This window comes from Callorhinus ursinus, unplaced genomic scaffold, assembly GCF_003265705.2.
Source record: "Callorhinus ursinus isolate GAN/ISIS: 27379988/994484 unplaced genomic scaffold, GSC_fseal_2.0 scaffold16, whole genome shotgun sequence".
Taxonomy (NCBI): domain Eukaryota; kingdom Metazoa; phylum Chordata; class Mammalia; order Carnivora; family Otariidae; genus Callorhinus; species Callorhinus ursinus.
The window spans coordinates 1,132,167-1,157,209 of record NW_027397078.1 but is presented as its reverse complement, the minus strand read 5'-3'; the positions used below and the strand labels follow the sequence as shown (position 1 = coordinate 1,157,209).

The 25,043-nt window shown below is 42.5% G+C and overlaps 2 protein-coding genes across 13 annotated transcripts in view; one reads left to right on the top strand and one right to left on the bottom strand.

Annotated features, from left to right (window-relative positions):
* Positions 1–5,640: 5,640 nt before the first annotated feature.
* AKAP4 (A-kinase anchoring protein 4) lies at positions 5,641–15,930 on the bottom strand. 2 transcript variants are annotated; one of them, XM_025857877.2, is made up of 6 exons: positions 15,772–15,930; positions 13,431–13,526; positions 12,333–12,383; positions 11,663–11,764; positions 7,041–9,179; positions 5,641–5,996 (listed from the first exon to the last, which is right to left on the bottom strand). In XM_025857877.2, exons 2-6 carry the CDS (start codon positions 13,524–13,526, stop codon positions 5,841–5,843), a joined length of 2,544 nt encoding a protein of 847 aa, XP_025713662.1. In that variant the 5' UTR covers positions 15,772–15,930; the 3' UTR covers positions 5,641–5,840. The 2 variants fall into 2 exon arrangements, with proteins under 2 accessions (XP_025713662.1, XP_025713660.1); XM_025857875.2 differs by lacking the exon at positions 15,772–15,930 and adding an exon at positions 15,067–15,219.
* Positions 15,931–19,463: 3,533 nt separating this feature from the next.
* Positions 19,464–25,043, top strand: part of CCNB3 (cyclin B3) — a 63,316-nt gene continuing 57,736 nt past the window's right edge. For 3 of the 11 annotated variants that reach the window (XM_073901808.1, XM_073901809.1, XM_073901812.1), the window contains exons 1-4: positions 19,465–19,518; positions 20,017–20,248; positions 20,791–20,875; positions 24,616–24,726. The gene's annotated coding sequence lies outside the window, so the exon portion shown is untranslated. Of the gene's footprint in view, positions 19,519–20,016; positions 20,249–20,284; positions 20,420–20,790; positions 20,876–24,615; positions 24,727–25,043 lie in introns of those variants that run through there. The other 8 variants (XM_073901805.1, XM_073901806.1, XM_073901810.1 and 5 more) reach the window with 6 other exon arrangements.

Genomic DNA, 25,043 nt, shown 5'->3' with positions numbered 1-25,043 from the left:
CAGGTGAGAGGCCTGGCCCAAAGTCAGCACACAGTACATGTTAGCTATTACTCAACAAACATTGATTAGCTGGCTGCCTGGTAGGCGGGAGACCCTTTCTATCCATCTGTCGCGTGCTACTTTAAAGTCTGGAAGAAAGGCAGATCCAGAAAGAGGGCATTGTCATGCCGAGGGATCAAAGCACGGATAGAGCTCTATGAGCCTGAAGGAGCAACTTAGGGCTTCCCTCCCTTTCACCCTTTCCTCAGCTGGATTCACCTCGGATGTTAGTTACCTCGAATTCGATTTTTAGCCAGGCCCTGAGGCTTGAGGAAGATGGGAGAAAGTAGGGCTGGTATTCAGACTTTAGGCACTGGTACAGCCCTGCTGGCTGTGAAAATTTCAAAATGCTTTTGATACTGATTGGCAACTCGCCTGAGCAGCCCAAGTGGTCCTGAACCTCTCCTCCCCACGCCCGCGCCTCTGTAGTCTGGCTCTTGGGAACACTGATTGGGCACCATCAGGGGCCGCCCTCGTTCCCTGCCAGGGCACACATGCGCTAGCTTGTCTGGCATTGTTCTTCTGCTCTGGTGGCCCAGCCCCCTCCCACCAATGGTAGAGGCCCTGGGCACTGTGAGCAAATGCGAAGTATCACTTTGTTCCACGAGGATGCGTTTTAAGCACCACCTCTGCTTGCACTTGGGAATATTGCCTGCTCCATGAGTCCCAGGAGCCGTCCCAGCTGCCTGCTGCCGTGGGGTAGTTTTCGGCCTTCTTCTGGGCCAAGGTCTATGCCTACAATACCCTTTGGAAACCTGTGCCTATTCACCAGCCTGGATTCTTTCCAGGCAACCACTGACACCACTCCAGAGGTTCCTGTTGCCTCCGAGACAGGCCTACTCTATTCTGTCAGTATTACCTGCACTCTGCCAGGACTTATCCTGACGTATGACGTGATGGACAAGAAGCAGTACAAAATGGGAGCTTCAGAGGCAGGACTATCTATCTGTGTTTGAATCCTAACTCTACTACTTCCTCTAACTGTGTGAACTTGAGCAAGTTATTCTGCCTCTCTGGGCCTCGGTTGCCTCATCTGCAAGATGGGCTAATAAAGGTACTTACCTCAGAGGGTTGGTGGGAGGATTAAAGTGGAAAGCACTTAAAAGAATGCCTGACACACAGTAAAGGCTCAGTAAAGGTTATTCTTATTTTAATTATTTAAATTTAAATATTTAACAATAACTTTAATTATTATCATTCTTGTTTTAATTTTTATTTATTCTCATTTTAATTATTTAATAATTATTTAATTACTGTTTAATGGGTGCATTTAGGCATATTTTCTAACATTTTTCACCTTGCTTGTCTCTTTGATCTGCACAACACCTCCAGAGAAGTAGATATGAAAGGTATTGATTAGCATCCTGATTTTTAAGGTGAGGAAACGGGCACTTGGCTACATTAAGATGATTAAGTGATATTAAATGGCCATGGCTAGTCATGAATTTTCTGATACCTCATTTAATGCTATTTTTCCCCAGCAGGGAACACTGAAGTAGTGGATCACTGTTCATTCAATAAACATTTATTGAATGGCGACTAGGCATCAGGCACTGTGCTGGGTACTGAGGATAGAGTAGTGGACAAGACAGACGGGTCCCTGTGCTCCTGGGGTTGCCATTCTAGTGGGAAAAGACAGTCAATAAGCAAGTAAATAAGAGCACAAAGGATAGATCAGTTCGGGTGATGAGAATAAGGCAGGGTGATGTAATAAAGGGTAGCCATGGGAGATAGGGTAGTGAAGGAAGGCTTTTCTGAGGAGGAGCTGGAAAGCTTCTCACCGTGGATACATAGCTGGGATCTGGGAGGGAAATTCTCCCAAAGACAGAGTTCCAAGGCCTGCTCAGGGCCACACAGCCAAGTGGAAGGGGAAGGAGGAGGGCTGCAAGTTAAGGGTGGCTCAGAGCCCAAAGTCACAAAGACTTGCTAAATGGGAGACTCTCTGGAAAGAGGCAGAAGAACAGTAAACTTGTGAACAGTGGAAGGGGATTGTTTTCCTATAGGTATTAGGTTTAAATATGTTTATGTAAATATGTTTAAAAACCAACTTTGTTGAAATATAATCTAGCTAGAATCTAGATAGAATAACGTTCACCCATTTTAAGTCTTGAGAAATGTATACATACACCTGTGTTAAACACATTTCCTCTCAAAGTATATAGTTTAACATTTCCATAACCCTAAAATTTTTCCTTGTGACCCTTTGTAGTCAATTCTGGTCGGGTATTTTGCAAATGTGCCTTAGTTTGTGTTTATCTGATGGTTTCTCATGATTAGACTAGGGTCATGGGTTTTTGGCAAGAATGCCTCCGAGGTTCTTCTCATGACATCTTATCAGGAGGTACACGGTATCGATATATCTTTACTGATGATGTTAACCTTGATCACCTACTTAAGGTGTGACTGATGGGCTCATCTGTTGTGAAGTTATGATTTTCCCCCCTTGCAATGAATAAATGTCTCGGGGGAGATACTTCAAGAGTATCCCATAAAGATTTAAAATGGCATTATAGGAGATCTGTATGTTGAATTAAAGAGTGATGTTTTATTTAGTTTTACTAGCCAGGAGCATGGTCTATTTTCCTATTTATCTGTTTTCTTTTAGTTTTTCTCCTTCATGTTTTTTTTTTTTTTTACGATGTTATTTATTTATTTGTCAGAGAGAAAGAGAGAGCGTGTGCACAAGCAGGAGGAGTGGCAGGCCGAGGGAGAAGCAGGCTCTCCGCTGAGCAGGAAGGCGGATGCGGGGCTTGATCCCAGGACCCCGGGGATCATGACCTGAGCCGAAGGCAGATGCTTAACTGTCTGAGCCACCCAGGCGTCCCTCTCGTTCATGTTTTACAGTTTGTTTTTTAATAAACATGGACTCTGAATTACTAGGATGGCAGTGTGATAGAATGGAAAGAACATAGTATTTGACTGAGGCAAACCTGGATTTGAATCCCCAACTCTCCCACTTACTGATCATATGTATGGCCTAGAAAAAGGCCGTGAAGCCCGAGCTCCTGATTTCTCATCTGTAAAAACATCTAATAACAAACCCTCTCACTGAGGTTTTTGAAAGAAGTAAAGCACTAGTAGTGTCTGGCACTCAGTAAGTGCTCTGTAAATGTCATTTTTTGCCTTCCTTAATACCCAAGTGTTTAGTATTATTGTCACTATGGTAATTAGACTCTCCTCTTTGTGGCTGGGTGGCTCTAGCATATAGACGTTTGACAGATTCTTTTAAATTTTTTTCATGTTCTGACACCCCCGAGGCTGGATTTTTTTACATGTCTCTGAGTCACTGGGGAGAAAGCAGCTAGAAATGTTTTAGTTGATGGCAAATTCCTATAGCTCACAAGTATCTTCTATCCTATACCTTTGCAAAACTCCTTCAGTACCTCTCGTGTTTGAGGATTTGCTTTTCATGGATGACTAAATATATCTTATGCAAAAGTGGCATTTTTATTTCTGCCTCTCCTGTATTCCTACTTTGTGCTTATTTTCCTTCTTTCGTTATAGAACTGTTTTAAGGTGGAATTTTAACAGGGAAAACCTTATATGGTTCCTGTTTTTAACCAGAATTAATCTAATATGAGCTTTGGTTGACAGCAATGTACTCTTAGGTTAAGCAAGAGAGAAAACCCTGCAACACCCCTCTCCTCACCGCTGAATTTTTTAAGGTTTATAAATTTTTACTTAAATTCAATTAATTAATGTACAGCATATTATTACCTTCAGACGTAGAGTTTAGGGATTCATCAGTTGCATGTAACGCCCAGTGCTCATTCCATCCCGTGTCCTCCTTAATGTCCATCATCAGTTCCCCCATCCCCCCAACCCCCTCCCCTCCAGCAACCCTCAGTTTGTTTCCCTGAGTTAAGAGTCTCTTATGGTTTGTCTCCCTCTCTGATCTAAAAAAAAAAAAAAAAAAATGAGTTTTTTAAGGCTTAAGTGAAACTTTGTTTTGTTTTGTCTCCCTTGATCCAAATTTTATTTCCCCTTTCCCAAACTTGTTTGACTTATTCGTTCTCTTCCTAAGTTTTTTAGGCAGGGACTTCATTCATTGTTGCTTTTTTTGTACCGATACAGGTTTTGGGGGCAATACGTTCTCTAAATATTGCCTTGGAAATCTCCCACAAAGTGTTACTCCCATAAAATCAGTCTTGCCAATTTTTCCTTTTACCTCAAGCTCCATTATGGTTTGGCACAGCACCGTTACTGATCTTCTGTATTACAATTTTTGATATTTTGTTCAGCATGGATTTGGGGGAATATTAATTTCAATTTTTTTGAAGATAGTGCATTAAAACCTTTCTTTTGATTACTGAGTTTTTGGTTCCCCCTTGAATTTTGTCCCCGAGGCAAGTGCCTTTCTCACCTCACCTCAGCCTAGTGGTGGCCCTGCAGTAACCTGCCAGATGAGTTTTGCTCACAACTTCCTTTTGAAATGGAGGCCTGATGTTCCGAGACACCACAACTGTCAGATATTTCAAGCCAATTCAATCACCCACCAGGAGATACTCATGGATTCCTTCTCTTTCCGCTCCTGTTGTCCCTTTCCTACTACACGTGGGGCTCTCCGCTCAGCCAAAGTCCTTGTCTATTTTCAACTGCTGCCATTGAGCATGGCCACATTGCTGATAGGGTGCCTGGGGTCACTTCTCCATTTAGAGAGGTGAAAGGCCAGGGCCTCGCCCTCCAGGAATAAACCCCAAGGACTGTTGAGCTCCTCCAGACCCTTGTCAGAGCCCTATTGTGGTCCAAAGCATTCCTTTCTCTGCTGGAGTCCGTCAGCTCTGGCAAAAATCAAGTTTCCTCACCCTAATCTTACCTCATCCACACAAGTTTCCTTGAGAAATTATGGAAGAGAAACGCTCTCTTGGAATCCTCAATTGTCAGAACTGGAAGGGCCCTTAGAGACCATTTTGCCCCAACTCCCCTCATTTAGCAGAACATATAACTTCCTTTGCTCTATTTCCACGTTCCAAGGAATCCCCAAGGCCGTCTCATAATAAAAATCAGGAGGAAGTCAAGAGCCAAGTTAATCAAGGAAGTAAACTACTATGGGACCCAGCTGTGCTCAGGCAGGATTGCGTCATCAGAAATCCAGCCCTGGTCCCAGGATTTGTTTATTAAGGATTTTCTTCAAGGAGAAAGGGAAGGATCTGTGGTAGCTCAACTCTAAAGCTTTTCCTGGGGCGGCTGTGACAGGAAAAGGTTTGATTAGCTTTCATTCACGTCGGGGGAGTTCTAAAAGTCCTGCTTTGAAGAGGCCTGCCTTTACTTCTGACTGGTCCAAGCGTTGGGGAGAAGTGGGCAAGGTTTGCCTCTGCGCCGCTTACCTCCCCCCAAAAAGTACCTCTCTGGGTCCCATACTCAGAGAAGCCTGCTTTCCGTTTGGAAGCATATCAAGAGCACTTGAAACTATGTTAGGATGGGCTTTTGCAAACCAGATTACTTAGGGACTTAGGACATATGTTATATCCCTGTGTCTTGGGTGCTCAGAAAAGAACCCAGGGTGAGATCTGGACACAAGTCCAACCCTATATCACCCATTGTCCCAGAATTCAACCCATTCTCCTTCCTCGCCTCAGATCTATCGGATCAAGAAAACAATTATACTTTTTTAATTTTTTTTATTCATGTTCTTGCCCAGCTTTTGGACACCCTGTATTTGCACAGTCCAACTGCTCAGATGTATTAGGAAATACAATCATGTGGTATGCAGTTCACTGGCCTGATGGGTAGGGGTGTTCAGGCTGGGATGGAATGCTGCTAGGGGGAGTAAATGGAGAGGAGTCGAAGGAGTTGTTAGCTCACAGGTTAGTGAGCAACCAGTCTAGCAGTTGTTTCCTAGCCATGTTTCCCACAGCTTCATCCAGTTGTTGCTCCTTGGCAAACTTCATGACCTCTTGAAGAAGATCCCCTACACTGTACCCCTTCTCTGCTGCCTTAGCTGAAACTTCAGGAAGCTGTGGAGAGAGCAGAGGTAGCTTTGAGTCACGTAATGCTTTTGGAGAAGGGACCCAGGTGGATCAAGGGGACCCTCCCCTACTCACCTTCCCACCCACCCCACCCACGCTGCTAGGACTAGAGTAAAGCCTGACACAGATCCAGCACCGGAGGCTTCTGACCTGACTTTCCTCTTTCCTTTGTGCCTCCTCTAATGACGTAGCTCCAAATGCCACAGGACTTTCTTTTTGAGCTTTAGAAAACAAACTCTGGAATTAACTGTGTTCACCAAACACTTCTCATAGGTGCTAGATCCTTCAGTTAGTCTGTGATGATTGCTAGGTCAAGGTTAGGGGTCGCCATTCCCCAGCTTCCCTAAGAAAAGTATGAGGGGAGAAGTAGGGACAATCTCCTGGTCCTGGACTGAAAATAATTCGGTTCAGTATTTTATTTCTCTTAACTCCATCTGATGTAAAGAACACAGTTGTGGGGTGTGTGTGTGTGAGAGAGGGAGGGAGGAAGAGAGAGGAGAGAGAGAGAAGAGAGAACTTGTATGTGCATGAATGCTGGCCTCTGTGAAAGTGGAGGGCAAGGCCAGGACTAGGGCGAAGCAAGTGAGGTACCTAGGGGAAAAAATTTAAGGAGGTAAGTACTCTTGGGGCACTTGCAGGACACGTGAGTTTGGGGAGGAGCTCCCTTTTCCTTTTTTTTTTTTTTTCCCTCTCTCCAATCCTTTGAGGGCCCTCAAACTCAAAACGTAAGACTTAAAAATTGCTCCCTGATGTGTTACCGAATAGTTTGTTGAAAGGATCACTGATAAAATGAGCTAACCTCACTTCTCCTCTTGGTGGAAATGCGCAGGCCTTGAGGTATCCAGAGCCCCGCTCAGTTAATGGTTTATCACTTTGTCTTTTTACGAAGTGCAAGCAATTTGTGAAATGCACAGTAAAGAATAGGCTTGGGAAAAAATTGGACTGCTCTTGGACTGCTCTAAGTACAATGCTGCCTCCCTCCCCCTGCCCATTGCAACCCTCTTTTCTTCTTGCGCCTGTTGCGTTGCTTACCTTCTCCAGTTGTCCATCGTCATCTCCCATGAAGTAGAGCATGGGCACGTTAAATTGGGAGGCTGCAAGCCACTGCAGGACAGCCTGGAGCTGCTTCTGCAAGCTGCTTGTTGAGCACTGATTATTAACTATGACTTCAGGCCCAGGAGAGTCTTGATAGTTCTGTGACATTGCACCATCATGACCACATCTGGAGGCACCAACCTGGTAATTGGGGTTGTTTGCCAAGGCTGCTTGTTCTTCCAACTCAGCAAGGGCCGCCCCGTTATTACTATACTTAGCCATGATAAGGCACAACTTCATCACAGATTCTACCAGTTGATCTATAAATTGGCAGTTCACTTGCTTCATCCCACTGATAAAGTCAAATTCTTGATTGTCCTGGCATTGTTCTTCCCCTCTGTTAGGCTTCTTGGACACGGAAGCCGCTTTTTTTGTCCTGGGCTCAGAATGCTTGTTCTCACCTTCGCATAGATCCTCACAGTTGAAGGGGCTCTCACTAAGCAGTTTCTGAATCAGCATTAGAACGATGTTTGACATATCCAGCTTCTGAGAGTCCAACTGTTGATTTTCCTTCAGGGAGGTGGATGGTCCCGGAGCTCCACAAGATTCTAGATGTTTCATTGAAAGTGCTTTCGCACTTTGGCCACTTCCAGACTTTTCGTATTGGGCATTCTGAGTCATATAGCCCATGGTAGAACCAGGACACTCTTCTTCAAATGCATCTTTGCCTTTGGCCTGCTGGGTCAGATGGTACTGGATCAGCATAAGGGCAGACACAATCAAGTCCTTTGCCAGTGAATCCGTGGAAGGGCTGAGCTTTTCTCTTTTTTCCTCTTTATTGGCACATGCTTTGCCAGGCATCTTGCCTTGGTTTCCCTGCTTTTGGTTCCACATGGTCAGGCTCTCCTTGAGGATGTGCTCACTGACTTTCTCGGCACTGGTCAACGACTTGCACTGCTCCGGTTTCATTTTGCCTTTGTCCTTCTCCTTCATCTCAGCTTTCATGGCTGAAAATTCAAGACTTTGGTTCTTGCATTTGGGATCGTGGGACCCAGCTTTCAAGGATGCATATGACAGACTCTGAGATTTAGTCTCCTTCTTCTCGCCAAGAAGAGCACTGACCAGACGCTTCAGCATAGCTTCCATGATATCTGCAGCATTTTGTTTTCCGTGGTTGAACAGATTCCTCTTGACAGCAGAGACAAAGTCCGAGTCGGTCATCAGGACCCCAGTGATATTATGCAGGTTCTTCATGCAGGAATCAATCAAATCAGACACAATTTCTTTGGTGTGTCTTAACAACACTCTCTTCAGGACCACACAGGCCGGAATTGGCTTTCCAGAGCTATGTACTTTCAAGGTCTTCATAACAGAGACCATCATGTCAGATGCTACCTGATTTGCATAAACCATGAGCCCTTTGCTGATAGAATCTGCAAATTCTTTACTATCTCTTTGGCACATCTGTTTGTCCCCACCCTTGTTCTTGCTGGATAATTCACTATACAGAAAGGTTTTCTGGCCACCTTCCCTGCACTCTTCCCCAGTGCCCCGCATTTCTGCCGAGGTCAATTCCACAGCATCACGGGCCATTTCAGAAGCAATCTTGCTCACAGCACTGTGGGGGCTGTTTTTCCCTTTGTCCCCAGGGGATGGGTAGAGAGAATGATGGAGGCATTTGCTTCCACCTTCCAACTTCTCCCTGATCTCCTTACGGGCCATCTGGATTACCAGGGAGGAGAGTCGGTTGACGTAGAAGGAAAGGTCATCCATAGAACATTCACCATCAAGGGAAATCACTGCCCTCTGAGTGCTAGGAGATTTGGCTGGAGGAGTGGAAGGACTCTGGTTATTGTTGGTGTTTTTGGCTGCTGTCATTTCTAGATGTAGGCTTTGAGGTCCGTTGGCCATATAATCCATGTTCAGTTGATCAGCATAGACACTGTAGCAGTTCCCAGAGGGTAGTTTGTGATATTTGCCTTCTGTGTCTCCCACTTTATGTTTATAGCTAGAGGCCGAGGGGCTCAGTGCATGTTGAAAACCCAAGGAATACTTCTGGAGGTCATTGAGAAGCCAATTGAGGACACTTATGGGATCAGAGGGAGCTTGTTTGAAAAGGCACACAGATCCCTCCATCTAAAAAAAGAAGAACACCTATCCATAAGAGTTTGGGTAGGGTACTTCTTTCCCTTATTTTGTTTAGAAGATATATCTTCTAAACTGCACAGATTAGGGATTTGGCCTTTAGAATTTTGCAGGGGAACGTAACATACAATTAAAACCATTAATACACAAACACAAGTGGCAGCAGCAAAAGCTGAGTATATGCATTTGTGTACTTAACTATATTTAAGTGTTATCAGTATATTTGTCAATTTCATCTGTGTATGTGTTCTTACCTCAGTATGTGTCAAAAATGTATCCTTGTGTCCATTGTGTGCGTATGCACATCAATACAGCAATTTCTAAGTGTGAGTATCTCTACAGATGTGAGAATGTGTCAGTCTGTCTTGTGAAAGGTGTAAATGTGCCTTTGTGTATGTGTGTGTATATGTGTATGTCAGTGCCCATGTGTGAGTATGTGTAAGCATGTGTAATAATGTGTTGACATCAATACTCACGGCCCACTGTATAGGCCAACATGTATATGTTAGTGTGTACCTTTTGTACATGTGTGGGATTGTAACCATAAGAGTGTGTATGTCAGTGTGTCTGAGAATATGCAAGTAAACAAGTGTCGATTGGAAATGATGTGCATATATTTATGATGTAAATCTACTAGCATGTATCATGCAGCTATAAATGCATTTGTATATATTAGAGCATACATTCACATATTAACATACATACTCAATAATTAATGTATGATCTATTAATAAATGTGTATGTTAAAATATGAATCATATGTGTAAATAGGTGATTGTATAGTGACTGTGTAGTCTGTCAGTAAATTAGGTGTCATTTATGTTATATTTATATGCTGTGTCCGTGCTTGCGAATGTGTGTCAGTATTGCACACACTCCGGCATTTGAGTTTGTGTGTGAGAACATGAGTGGGGATGTTATTGCAGTTGTGTCGATGTGTGTATCAGCGCATACAAACAAGAGTTAGTGACTTTGTATCATCTTGTTTAAGTTTCTATGGGTGTGTATCAGCATGAAGTATATTTATGTGTGTATGCCTATACCTGAGTCTGTGTGGTTACTGTGTTTTGATCAAAGGCTATGGGTGTGTGAGTATACGTTTATGTGTGGTGTGCATGCACATATATGGGTGTTTATGTGCGTCATATGTGGGCATGTCTGGGTATTTGGCTGTATAACTCTATACCTTTGTGTATGTGTGTAAGTCATTGTTTATGAATAGGTCAATATACCTAAGTTTGGTATATTAGTGCTTGTGTGTTTGTCGATGTCACGTGTAGCCAGACATGAGGACATCTTTGCTTGTATAAATTATTTTTTGTTAACGTATATAAATGTACACATCGATGTGTCACTTTGGATAGATTTGTATGCTTGTGACTGTGTGTGCCCGTGTCTGAATATGTGTATATGTATTGTACACATCTTCTACTTGGTGCCAAGTGCCCTTGCCCTTTTTGCCCCTTCCACTGCTTCATCTCCTGTCTTTTCACAGAATTCCTGGAAACGTGAGGTCATGAGGTCAACTTTTTGCAAACGGGTTTGACACAATCAAGGAGATCTGCCTTGTGTGCAGGAAATATGGACTGCTCTTTTAAAAGTAAACACCAGGTATAATTTATCCCTTTCTTGAGACTCCAAAATGGAGTTGGCAGCAACCCCCAACTGAACCCAAAACTATTTAGAGAATATTTTGTAACTGGCTTTTCCTTCCTTAGAGCCCACTCTCATTATTCTAAATGTGTCCGGGGCCAGAAATGATGTTTCTCACTATAACATGAGCCCAGGAAGATAGAACAAGAAATACTTGACTCTTTTGCACTAAAGCAAAATATCCCGTTCCAATACCAGCCACTCCAGGCTTGCAGGACTGTGGGGGTGACTTCTCATGTGTTCTAATGCTTACCCCAAACCAGGAGCCTAACAGATATAATTTAGAATAATTACACAAAAACAAAGGATTCTGTATGTGACAGTGGCATGCAAGTCCAATTTGTTCTAGTTTTATGCTGCCCAACAGCCTAGGTAATCTCTTAGCCAACAGGGTAGGAAGACGGCAACTATAGTTCTTGGTCATTGCGGATTCTCTCTGCTCTATATCCTCATTCTTCCCTCTTGGTCTCCGGGCAACATAGGGCACACAAGTCTATTACAAGCCAGCAAAGAACATTGCAAAGGATCTGGCTTATAAGCCCATATCTTTATTAGGATAAGAATAGCAAGGTTATATTTGGAGTAGGCCCCTGAAATCAGGAAAGGGCATTCTGAGCCTTTGTGATTAGTGCTATTGTTAGACACCCGGGCATTGAACTTACCGGGACTCTCAAGTTAGGACCGCGTTCTCTAGAATGTCATACTGTTCAAATTTATGGGCCTGTTTGACAATAGTTATCTTACTATCTCTGAACCAGAGTCCTCAGACTCAGCACTGGGCTCTGAGAATTAGAAAGGGTGAGCTCAGAGGCTAAGTATACCTTAGACTGGTCTTGCTTCTCGGTATCCTTGATCACGATAATCTCTTTTTCTTCCAGATTTCCCAAGTTTAAGTCACCTTCCGAACTGGAACCAGCAGCATCCTATGGAATTAAGGGGTAAGATTTTTATGAAGTGGATATTTGAGACGTCTCTAGGCTGCCCTCCTAGGCTACCACTTCAATGTATGAACGCTATGTCCCCTATTATCCCTCTTCTTTCTGAAGGAGAGGTAGGACTGTGATGCTAGCTAGTCTTTGAAGAATGATAAAGTTCCCACCACAAATTACTACTCCCCCTCGCCCTGGCCCCACTGAAGGTATTCACAAAGTTGTCAGTCTCAGGAACCATACATATCCCATTAATCATCAAACTTTTGGACAGGTTTTTTTTTTATTTTTTATTTTACTTCTCTGACATGCTATTTTCCATGCTTTAATTCTTTCATCCCTACCAACAACTTAAGTGGCTTCTAAAATGAGACTTGGTATCAAGAGTGACAGTAAATTCTGAACCAGAGATCCTGGGCTTCCTAGAACAATGGCTTTCCCCTTGAGACTCCTCCACGTTTCCACCTTCTGCCACATCCTTTCCTTTTCCTTATGCTGCCCCTGATAATGCTTCTCAGCAGTTTCCCACCCATTCCGAGTGAGGGGAGCAGAGAATACCCACCTTGCAATCTTTACCTTCCACATTCAGGGTGGACACATCAACAAAGCATATCTGCATCAAATTAGGAGAGTGAATTTAGAAAAACTTTAAAGACCGTAATTTCTTTCTGGGAGATGACAATACCTACCTTATAAGGTTCTTGTGAGGACTGATTGAGATACTGCATAGAAAGCTTTTAGCAGAGTGCCTGTACATAGTAAGTACTCAATAAACGTTAATATGATTATTATGAGGCAGACAGAAGCTTAGCATCACTGTATTTCCTAAGCGAGAATACCTATCCGTCAGAGAAAGGCCCAAAATACCCACATTTATTGAGAAAACTGAGAAGAGAGGTGGCTTGCCTGACTGACACAAACTCAAAGGTGGAACTTCCGTTAGAAGTTGATTCCCCTGGCTCCCAGTTTAGAGCCCTTTCTGCTATAGTGTTCCCAAAGTGTGGTATTTTTACTATTGATGATATAGAATATTTTTGGTGGTACGTAAATAGATGTTTGTATTAATAGGTGCATTTGTTGTTGTTTATTTGGAAAATACATCCTAAAATGTCAAACCTGTGGTATTGTGGACAACAGTGCCTAGGGTGATGGTAATTTTTAAATGTATTTGAATTTTAAATTCATTTTTAAAAACATTGCAAAAACACATATTAAGTAGTACGAGTGGCACTTGAACATGATAAAAAAAATGTGAAGTACTATGCAAATCACTGAAAGTTTGGGAAACAGAGCATGAAGTATTTTGCCCTCCTGAGGGAGTCCCACTTTAGTGTAACTTACTGGTAGCTAGGTGACATTGTGACTTCAGAAGTGTTAGGTAATAGGGGCTGGTAACTAGGCAACCACCACTCCTCCCTCCCCCGAGCTCCCCCCATAGCCCTCCCTCCCCAAGTCCTTTATATCACATCTGGTCCTGCCTCTCCTTTAATTTGTCCTTGTGTGGTGTATAAAGCACACTGGTCCCCCACAGGCCTCCTTGAGCTTGGTTGCTTGGAGACATCACAGTATCGCTCTCCATTAGTCCATCCTGGGCTCCAGGATATCTATACTCCTACACTGATCCTTTCCACTCCTTGGTAGGGGTAATTTTGTATCTTACCACTTTCCGGTCCTGATCTTGCTGTCCTGTTGGGCTGTAGAGATCTACCTTGCACACACTCCTGCGGCTGTGTAACCAGTCAATATCGTCAGACATCTGTAAAGAGAAAGGAAAGAAATCTGAATATATATATGGTTATATACGCTTTTTAGGGACTGGCTGAGTTTGGATAAGAATCTCTGAAGGGCTTTCTGAAACCCATCTCTGGGTTTCAATCAGGTTTAGGTTAGGAACTGGTGGGGTGAGCAAAAGGGGAAGGACACTATGAAATGTTCGAACTTGATAATCAAGATCATTATCTTTTAGCACAGTCCATAGTCTCCTTTAATTTAGACTCCTCACACCAAGTATTTGGAATCATGGGAATATCATGTTAACTTGTGAGAAAGCCAGTCAGGAAAAATGGCAGGCTGGGAAGCAAACTCAAAGGTCTAGAGACTGTGGGGATTAAATTTAATGATTTACTTCTACCCAAACTCCACTAAATCTCATCTGTCTCCACTTTTGTTTGCCCACTCAGGTACCTCAAAGAATAAAGCTCACCTCATCCTCTTTAACTGAATTTTAGTTAACTCCAGTTCAACCAGAGTCTTTCTCATTACATTAAAGAAAGTGAAGTTAGGTAAATAGCTCTAATACTTATTACGTAGGGCCATTGGACAAGACTAGGTACAGTGAATAAGTAGCCCTTTTTATGAAAACAACATATAAGATTCCAACATATAGAACAAGTTTCTGAATGTTGAGAAAAGTCTAATAGCTATGAATATAACCAAGAGACAAATGTCTGAGGGAAGACCAGACCCTGATCCCGTAGACCAAGTTTAATTTTATTTTTGAAAGAAAAAAGAATCTCTGCTGCCTTCCTTCAGCCCTCACCCTGCCACCTCCCACCTTGGCCTGAAACTAAAAGTAAAAAGGAAATGGCAGAGACACTGAGTGATTTTTGCTATGTAAGACCTCAGATCTATGTTCAGGAAGATACAGTTAAGAGCTCAGTAGAATTGTTTTGGTTTCTAGGGCTTAACTTTGATTTCGTTTTAAAATTTAACAAGAGAAGCCTTTTTGCTAAGTTATTAGAGGGCTGTTGAATTCCTTCCTCCCACTTCCTTCAAAATTGACACCCCTTTTAACCTCTAGCTCCCTCTCTCCCTTCTTCCATTCCCCCTCCGTCCTCTCTCCTTCCCTCCTCCTCCCTCTCACTCCCCCTCCTTCCCTCCGTTTTCCCCTCTCTCCTCACTCCCTCCCTCTTCCCTGCCCTCCTCTCCTCTCCCCTCCTTCCCTCCTTCCCTCCCTCCCTCCCTCCTTCCCTCCTCCCTCAACATTTTGATAACAGCTATCCTCTGATGGTTGTCTTTTCCACATGATAATACTACATTTCTACCCTTTGCTATCCCCCCCCCAATCTTTTTGGGTTCTCACTTCAATAATGTCTACATTTTCCTGAAAAAGTTTTAGGAGAGGGCTTCCCATACCCGCTCAGAAGAGAGAGTTTCTTTCCTTTTTTTTTAAAAGCTAGAGATGACTAGCCTAGAAAAAAGGAAGAGGAGTCATAGAGGTCCCTGATATGATTTGGATACAGCCTCAGTCCAAATCCTAAAGAATTAAAAAAAAATAAAATCTGTGAACTCATTACCTTGATAATGAAGTTATTTTAGACTTTTGGTTGAAATTGTGCCACCCAGAAGGGAGATGTGCCCCTTTAGATGGAACTGGGCAGTGCCAAGTTCTTGGGCACCTGAAGCTGGCTGCCACCCCCGTCAGCTGTTGGACGAGACTGATGGGCCAGGCTTTTCCCTGCTGCCTCTGACCCTGGGGTATGACAAAGGAGTTTGTTGGGTCACAATGCCCCCAACTAGCAACCTCAGCAAAGGCGTGGCAGTCTGGCAAACTGAGTAGCCCTTCACACCAAAAGCACATCAGGCTGTCTCCCATACAACAACCCTTTTCTGTTCTCTCTAGGAGGGTACACGTATTTATTTCACATTTTGTCCATCTTACAATCCCTTGATACTTCCCTTCTCTTTACTCTTCTTGTTTCCAGGACAATGTAATCGTATTAGTTACCAGTTTGGTGGGGGTCTGTATTTTTCACATACAGAATCACCGCCAGCCTTTATGAATAAGACAGTATTAATTTTCCCATCTTAGCTTATTTCTCTTTGGGTTTCCCACTAGACATTCAGAGTTATGCGGCAAGAGATCTTTGGATTTATGTAAAGACAGAAAAAATGGCAAAGTCCTTTCTGGTTATCCTGAATAAAAGCAGAAATAGGAAGTTTCACCTCACTGTCAAGATAACCCTGTAGCTAGTCAAAAAGAAGTCAGAAGATGCCCCTACCTTTGTAGTATCAGAGTAGGCTCTTTTATAGGACCTTGGAATGATTTCTTTCTTGTTAATTGGGATGCTGTGATGACCCTTCCAGTCTGACCCGAGATGTTGCTTCTTTGCTCAACCCTCCGTACTCTCCTAAAGCCTTCACGGCCAGCTGGTACCAGAATTTCTACTTCATGACATCACTGTTTCTATAGAGAACAGTGACAACACAAAGTTGGTGGCTCCATTCTTAGGATTCTGGATGTCTAAGTGGTCCAGCAAGCTCTAACCTTCATCATGAAGACCAATTATCCCAGAAAAAAGGCCAATCTCCTTGGGACAGGGTCAGCCTTGCACAGACTTTTTTAAGTTATGAAAGGGCCTGAGACCCACTTATTCTTTTTCATTATATGGCCAGTACTGGATTGCTGGCCACTATATTCTTTAGAGGATTATCCAGTAGCCTTTGAGATGCCTTTAGTTTTGCCCCAGTTTGGAAACATTAGCCCATCACCAAATAGCTCACACTGTGCCCAAGACTTGTCTTATCTTCTCCTTGTCCTTTCTCTACATATTACCACTTTAACCGCATGCATGAGAATAAATGCATCTGAATTAAAAATAAGTTGGGAGGATCCCCTAAATAATACAGTTTTGTATTCTTGGTCTACTTCAATTTCCTCTTTTCTTTGTTACCCCTGAGATTGCATGTCTCAACCCTGCCGTACAATTTTGATCTTGTTAGTTCATGGCATAAAAGAGAAACAGAGCTAGACATTTGTTAAAAGTGGCAAGGCAGATTTTATTCGACTGTGGTAAGGAAGAGAGTCTTCCTTTTTTTAAGGATTTTATTTATTTATTTGAGAAGGCGCGTGCGAGAGAGAGATTGAGAGAACGAGTGGGGAAAGGGGTAGAGGTAGGAGCAGACTCCCTGCAGAGCAGGGAGCCCAATGCGGGACTCGATCCCAGGATCCCGGGATCATGACATGAGCCACAGGCAGACACTTAACCGACTGAGCCACCCAGGCGCCCAGGAAGAGAGTCTTCCAATGAACAGAGCTCAACTCCACTCAAACAAGAAGCAGAAGGCTTTTTAAATGCTGGGGTGTGCTAAAGGAAAAACTGCTGAGGGAAATGTGTGTGTGTGTGTATGTATGTGTGTGTGTTTGGTTGGGGGGTGGTCAGTGTGATTAGGGCAACTGTGCGTGCTAACTGGTACTTATCAAAGTTAGGCTCCTACCCTTTCACAGAGATTAGGAGACAGGAGTTCTTTCTTGATAATTACATTTCAAAGGGATGACTCCCAGGTCCTTGAGAAAAACATTTCTGGGTTGTAGAAGATACATCTCAAAGGAACGGAGAAAGGATTTACAATGATAGGTTTTCTAAAGTAAATGTTCTAAGGAAAGGGAGGTCAGGGACCTATAATCAGGTTTTGGCTGAAACAAACAGTAAATTCTTCTGGCAGTGCTGAACTTTCTTAGGCAGGCCTTTTAAGGAGGCTGGGGTCATCATCCTAGGGACATGGCCTTGAGCTGATAGAAACTGTTAGTGTTTGTTCAAGTCTCTTAATGTAGGGAAAGGATGATACTGTTTGTGCCCGTGCAGTTCTATAGGCCAAGGGTGAGACCTAGTTGAGAAGAAGTCTCAGAGGAGCCTGACTATATCAAATCATCATGCTGTATACCTTAAATACATACAATTTTTATTAAAAAAATAACGTCTGGGGGCACCTGGGTGGCTCAGTCGTTAAGTGTCTGCCTTCGGCTCAGGTCATGATCCCGGAGTCCTGGGATCGAGCCCCGCATCGGGCTCCCTGCTCCGCGGGAAGCCTGCTTCTCCGTCTCCCACTCCCCCTACCTGTGTTCCTTCTCTCTCTCTCTCTCTCTCTGTGTCAAATAAATAAGATCTTAAAAAAAAAAAAAACACTTCTGGTCAAGGAGGGAGTCTTTGTCAGTGGTGATGAGCTAAAATCTACAGCACAAGACTTGTTTTTCCTCTATCGCCTTTTTGTCAAGAACTTTTGATGATTAAAGGAAAAGTTGGAGCTCCTGGATCTGGCTCATGTCTGTAGAATAAGAAGCAAAGAAAGAAAACGTGTATTTATTCTCCAAGCCCAAGAATGTATATCCCTAAGATTAAAAAACAAAACGCCTCTATGTCTCCCAGCCCAGAAGGGAATGACTATGATCTGGGCCTGGAAAATGTCTTACCAAATCCCCCGAATGACAAAAAGAGAACTATTATGGATGATTAGAGCCCTGTCCCATGGCGCCCCAATCCTGCCATCCTGGAGGCTAACCAGGAGCAAAAAAGAGCAGCATTTGGATGGGAAACCAACAACAAAAACGTGAGGAGGCTCAGTCATAGGTTACAGTATATCCTCTGCCTCTTCTTTCTCTTAAGCTGCTGAGATTCTCAGACCAGCCCATACTGACTAGAGGTGGGAACAGATGGGTGGGGGAGAAGGATGTTCAAAGAATCAGAAGAAGGAATATGCCATCTAGTTAGTGTGTGAATATGGGTGAAGTACTAAGCACTCAGATTAGCCTTTGAGAGCCAAACATAAAGGGCACCGGGGTGGCTCAGTTGGTTAAGCCACTGCCTTCGGCTCAGGTCCTGATCCCGGAGTCCGTGGATTGAGTCCTGCATCCGGCTCCCTGCACAGCAGGGAGTCTGTTTCTCCCTTTGACCCTCCCCCATCTCATGCTCTCTCTCATTCTCTCTCTCAAATAAATAAATAAAATCTTAAAAAAAAAAGAGCCAAACATAAAGATGATAGACAGTTTTTTTTTTTTTTGGAACCGTTACCATCCATTTTCTAACTTAGTTTATTCTACACAAACATCTCTTCCACACTAACTTGTGAATAATTGTACAAATCAACACTTTAAATACGCTTTCAGTTTACATTTGGTTTGAAAGAGCTATTAGGGTAATAAGAATGGGACCTGCGTTTGTAATGTAATTGTTATGAATAATGGCAAAATGAAATTGAAATGAGCTGAACTATCAGCCTTCATGAAATCACTGTCTGCCTGTTAGTCTCACTAAGTATCTTCCAGTCTCAGATTAGGCTGCCTAATTTAGTTTATGGGATGACACCATGACCATTTGGAAAATGCACGGTGATACCAGTGATTAACAGACATTATTTATTGTGAACCAACACAAATGGGAGCTCCACTTCTTTTTTTTCTTCTCTGAATTATTTTCCAGACCTGAAAACACACAATGTCATTTACAGCAGCTTCATGCAACCATGCTAAAGTGAAAAATTAGATAGCTATTCCGAACATCTCGGCAGTGGTGCTGCATAATTACTTCTGTCAAGTATTTATGTTATGTCTGTATTGTGCTTATCTGTCTGGCCTTTTCTGTGAGTGATTGAAGCAGTGGAGGGCGAAAATAAAGGACTTTAAAATGCTATAAATATTCTCATTTTTTATTCCAGAGGGAAGCTGTTAAAAGAGGACTCTTAGATAATGCTGGGGTTTCCTTTTAGGCGGAGGCTTAATTGGGCAGCGAAGGTCTGTTCTAGTGCCTTGTTGTAGAAAACGACTTAATAGCTATTTGTGAAAGGTGGGCTTGGCTTGACATGGGCCATTTCTGGTCAGGCTCCTCCCACTTATAATTGGGAAATTTCCCTCCCCTGATTTCCTAGAACATTTGCTTCTTGTCTGTGTAATTCATCTGACATTTAGTAGATCTGGCCTGGTAGAGTTAATTAACTTTTCCTATCCGTGGATCACCTGCGTTGAAAGCCTGGCGGTAGGTGTCTCTGTCTCTCATAGTATCCGCCGCAATACTGGGCACACGGCTGGGCTCCAGGAACAAATAAATGACGGTTTTTGGAAATTCAGGCAGCAAACAGTTCAGAAGCCCCAGAGTCCTGGAATCCGTAGTAATATTTCAGTGGGCGGTCTACTTCGGAGAGCAACACGTCCCACACTTAAGTGTGGCTCAGAACCACCTGGAGCACTTGTGAAAACAGGTAGTTGGGCTCCATGGAAGACTTTTTCAGTCTGCGGGGCTGGAATGGGGCCTGAAAATTTGCCCTGTTCTACGTGCCTCATCTCATTTAATTCTCACGGGGCCTTCAGAAACGGGTGCTCTTTTAATCCGGATTTTTATCAGCGGGGGGGGGGGGGGGGGGATCACGGGGGGGGGGGGGGGTCCCGCTAGACGGGGCACTACCCACTTCCATCATTTTGGAGGGGGGTGTACGTGTACGTGCGCAGAGAGTGGTACCCCTTTTCTTTCTTCTAGGGTCCGAAGAGAAATTTCCAGAGAAAAAGAAATGCCTAAGGGGTACCTACTCTGATCTTTTGGCCCCATCTGCTGGTTTCGAGGCTGACTGAACGAAGCGCTGATCCGTTAGCCCCCCCTGCTGGTGACAGTGGTGGGGTCGGACGGCGGCCTCCGAGACCCATTTGCTGAGTCGGCTTTTTCTGGAGGCGGTTGCTCTGAGGCGGTTGCTCCGAGGCACTTCTTCTGAGCGGTTAGTAACTTCTTGGGGCCCTCGTCCGTGTTTGGTTTTGTCTGTTTCTGTTTCCTACTCCTCGGGGGGAGTCCCTTTACAAAGCCGAGGGTTTGTGTCAGTTCGTCGATGGTTTGTTCGAGGTACAAGTTAATTTTCTAGGCATTTAAAAGAGCCTTTCGCCTTCCGCATGTAAGTACGTCGACGTATTTTGTGTCAGAGCTGGAGATGTAGCTGAGGAAGCTAGGCTATGAATCGCATTTTTTTTCCCCCTTTCAAACCAACAAACTTGTCTCGAATGTCTGACGAAAAGTACTTAAATATAGTATCAACTGACGACCAACTTTCTTTTTAAAAATTTACTTATTTGACACGGGGGGGAGGGGCAGAGGGCGAAGCAAGCTCCCCGGTGAGCAGTCTGATGTGGGGCTTGAACCCAGGACCCCGGGATCATGACCTGAGCCCAAGGCAGACGCTTAACGGACTGACGCGCGACTGAGCCACCCAGGCGCCTGGCGACAAAACTTTTTTTTAATCCTCTTCTCTGTTGGTATCTTTGTCAGTGAATGAACGTTTGAAGCCAAGACTCTTGGAGGCAGGGAAGGGGATCTGGAAGCGGGAAGCCTTTCGAGTTCCCTCATAGTATTGGTAGGCATCCCTCCCGCCCCCCGCGACTCTGTTAAGGATCCCCCAGGTTTTAGGGGCGTTAAAATGGGATGAAGACTGGCCTAGTCTTCAGCTTGGTCATGTCCTTTCCCCCTGGGGGTGTCAGGCTGAGACCTGTGCCTGTGGCTCTCAAGGGGGTAAATGGAGGTAATGAGTCCATGTAGCCACTGCTTGGAAAACGTGTTTACATAAGGTAGGCGATCACCCCTTTACCGAAGCCCGTTTTGCCAAGGCATTCCTCAAATTAAAAGGAAAATTGGTGATTCCTCCCTTATAGAATCACTCCCCACCCTAAAAACCTCACTTTCTGTGTGTTTTCTATTTATTGATACATTTCCTTCAAAAAAGATGTTTATAGGTTCGAGGAAAGCAGTGTCTGTTCTATTTCATTATGAGCTTTATCTTTCCAAATGCTTGAGGAGAACGACTGTGTGTTACTGATTTTCATTTATCCTGCAAGGGATATCACTAGGTTCAAGAATTGCCATGCCCAGAGCCATATAGAAGTGCTTGGCCATGGCCAAGAAGGTTGAATCACCTCGGTCCGAACTGCCTGGCTTATTTGCAGTAACTTCCTAACTGGTTCTACTGAGTCTTTTCTTGCTACTCTTAAACAGAGGTTTTTTTCTTTTTGAAAGAACCAATATATTTTTATTAGTTATTTTTAAAACAGCTTTATTAAAATATAATTTGAATACCATGTACTTCACCTCTTTAAAGTGTACAACTCAATGATTCTTAGTATAGTCACAGAGTTGTGGAACTGTCACCATAATCAACTTCAGGACATTTTCATCACCAAAAAAAGAAACCTCATACCCTGTAGCCATCACACCCCAGCTCCCCTAACCCTATACTTACCCAGCCTTAGGCAATCACTAATTTTCTTTCTGTCTCTATAGATCAGCCTATTTTGGACATTTAATATAAATGAAATTATTTGGTATGTGGTCTTTTGTGACTGACTTCTTTCATTTAGCATAACTTTTCCCGGTATAGAGTTGTGATGTGTGAAATGATGTTTACAAGGGACTCTAGTTAGATATTCGACGCCAGGGATTTTTGCTGGAGGCTGGTCGTGCAGGCAACCCTCTGCCTAGTACATACCCAGCTTCCAAAGTCCCAGGAGGAAATCTCATGTTCACCATAAGCCATATTGTCTGCACAATTAAGGTACAGTGAGCTACTTTTATGGGTTAGGGTGGTGGGAATCCTCCCCAAATCTAAGTTCCTAGATCCTAGCCAAGGGTCAGCCTTGCCTGCAGGATTTTCAGATGATAACATTCTCAGGTCTGCTATGTTAACTTCTTTCTACACAGATTTTCATAGAGATTTCGTTGATTCTGTAGATCAATTTGAGAGGGATGCCATCTTAACTAAGTATTTCAATTGATGAACATGGGATGTCTTTACATTTATTTAGGTCTTTAATTTTTCTTAATGATGTTTTGTGGTTTTCAGTGTACAAGTCTTGTACTTTTGTTAAATTTATTTCTAAGGATTTGATTCCTTTTGATGCCATTATAAATGGAATTGGTTTCTTAATTTTATTTTCAGATAGTTCCTTGCAAGGCTATAGAAATACAATTGAGTTTTGTATGTTGATTTTTACACCCTTGAACTCATTTATTAGTTCTAATAGTTTTCTTATTTTTGTGGATTCCTTAGCCTGTTAATATGGTAGATTATGTGGATTGATTTTTTGAACCAGTCTTGCATCCCTGGAATAAACCCCGCTTGGTCATGGTATATAACATTTTTTATAATTGCTAAATTCTGTTTGCTAATATCTTGCTGAAGATTTTGCATCTCTTTTCATGAGGGGAGATTGGTATGTGGTTTTCTTTTTTTGTAGTCTTTGGTTTTGATATCACGGTAGAAGTGTTTTCACATGAGTTGGGAAGTGTTCCCTCCTCTTTATTTTCTGAAAGAGATGGTGTAGAATTGGTGTTAATTATTCTTTAAAGATTTAGTTTAATTCTCCAGTGAAATAATCTTGGCCTAGAGACTTCTTTTTTTGAGAATTTTAAAAAATTACAAATTGACTTTCTTTAAGACTATGGAGCTATTCAGATGATGTATTTCATATTGGGTACACTGTGGTAGTTTGTGATTTCCAAAGAATTTGTCCATTTCAATTAAATCGTCAAATTTATGTGTATAGAGCTCATAGTATTCCCTCATTATCCTTTGGACGTCAGTAAGGTTGCTGTGTCTTCTTTGTGGATTGACCTGTTTATCACTATGTAATATTTCTCTGTGTCTATGCTAATTTACTTTGCTCTGAAGTTTACTTTATCTGATATTAATATAGCTACACTGGCTTTTTTTCTTTTTAAAAAATTTGTTTTGCCAAACAAATTTTCAATTTTTAGCTATTAAAAAGTATTGAGGCTTTTGCTATCTTTAATTTTTTTGTCCTGTTTAGAAAAGTTTTTCCTTCTGAAGGTTATAAAAGTATTCTTTTATATTTTGTCTAGTATTTCCATGGTTTCATTTTCACAATTAAATCTTGGATCCATCTGGAATATATTTTCATGTAAAAGTAAAGTAGATAATAGCAGATCTTTTCTATCGGTTTTTTTTTTATGTTATTAATCACCATACATTACATCATTAGTTTTTGATGTAGTGTCTTTTCTGTTGGGTTTTAATACAAGGGATATAGCGGGGAGGAGAAAGGAGAGTTTATGAGAATTTTGTCTGCCTGGGAGGAGGGAAATATTGGAAAGTGGTAGAGTCAAAGGGCTATTTCCTCTTTTCTCAGTGTTCTCTCTGAGTGGAACATGAAGGAGAGATTAAGTCAACTGGAGGTGTGAAGGTTGAGAGAAAAACAAGAAAATTTTTGGAAATGTTCTTTTGCTCAATAACTTCTGTTTTTTTTTGAAAAGCGGGAAGAAATAGGAAAAATGAAATGGCTTCTTTTGTAATTTTTATATTGCTGTTGTTTTGGTAGATAGTCTTTAGTCTCTTGACTAAAGAAGGGCTTACAGTCTTTTATTTACCACAGCACTGGAAGTCTTAACTATAGAAATCAGACACGGAAAAGACATACATATCACCCAAATTGGTAAAGAAGTAAAACTAATTATTTGCAGATGACATGATACTATGTATAGAAAACTCTAAAGACTCCACCAGAAAACTATTAGAACTAATAAATTCAGTAAGGTTGTAGTATACAAAATTAATATACAGAAATCTGTGGCTTTCTATACACTATGGAGTAGCAGAAAGAGAAATTAAGAAAAACAATCCCATTTACAATTACACCAAAAAGAATAAAATACCTAGAAACAAATTGAACCAAAGAGGTGAAAGACCTATACTGTGAAAACTATGAAACATTGATGAAAAAAATTGAAGACAACACAAACAAATGGAAAGATATATCATGATCATGGGTTGGAAGAATTAATATTGTTAAAATGTCTGGGCACCTGGGAAGCTCAATTGGTTAAGCATCTGATTCTCGATTTTGGCTCAGGTCATGATCTCAGAGTCTTGAGATTGAGCCCTGCGTCGGGCTCTGCACTGAGCCTGGAGCCTACTTGAGATTCTCTCTCTCCCTCTGCCCTTAACCCTGCTCATGCTCTCTTTCTCTCTCAAAAAAGATATTGTTAAAATGTCCATATTAACCCAAGCAATCTATAGATTCATTGCAATCCCTAACAAAATACCAACAGCATTTTTAATAAAGATTTTATTTATTTATTTGACAGAGAGAGCGAGAGAGCACAAGCAGGAGGAGCAGCAGAGGGAGAGGGAGAAGCAGGCTTCCTGGGATCACGACCTGAGCGGAAGGCAGAGGCCCAACCAACTGAGCCACGCAGGTGCCCCACTGACAGCATTTTTTTTACAGAACTAGAATAACCCTAAAATTTGTATGGAACCACAAAAGACCCCAAATAGCTAAAGCAATCTTTTTTTTAAATTTATTGTTATGTTAATCACCATACATTACATCATTAGGTTTTTGATGTAGTGTTCCATGAGTCATTGTTTGTGTATAATACCCAGCGCTCCATGCAGAATGTGCCCTCTTTAATACCCATCACCAGGCTAACCCATCCTCCCAACCCCCACCCCTCTAGAACCCTCAGTTTGTTTTTCAGAGTCCATCGTCTCTCATGGTTCGTCTCCCCCCCCC

What these genes read in the sequence shown, in the direction of transcription:
- AKAP4 (XM_025857877.2), bottom strand. Translation starts at nt 13,526, where the DNA reads ATGTCTGACGATATTGACTGGTTACACAGCCGCAGGAGTGTGTGCAAG. An exon ending in AAGATCAGGACCGGAAAGTG is followed by an intron (nt 12,384 to 13,430) that starts GTAAGATACAAA and finishes AATTTGATGCAG; the next exon opens with ATATGCTTTGTTGATGTGTC. An exon ending in ACGATGGACAACTGGAGAAG is followed by an intron (nt 5,997 to 7,040) that starts GTAAGCAACGCA and finishes CTCTCTCCACAG; the next exon opens with CTTCCTGAAGTTTCAGCTAA.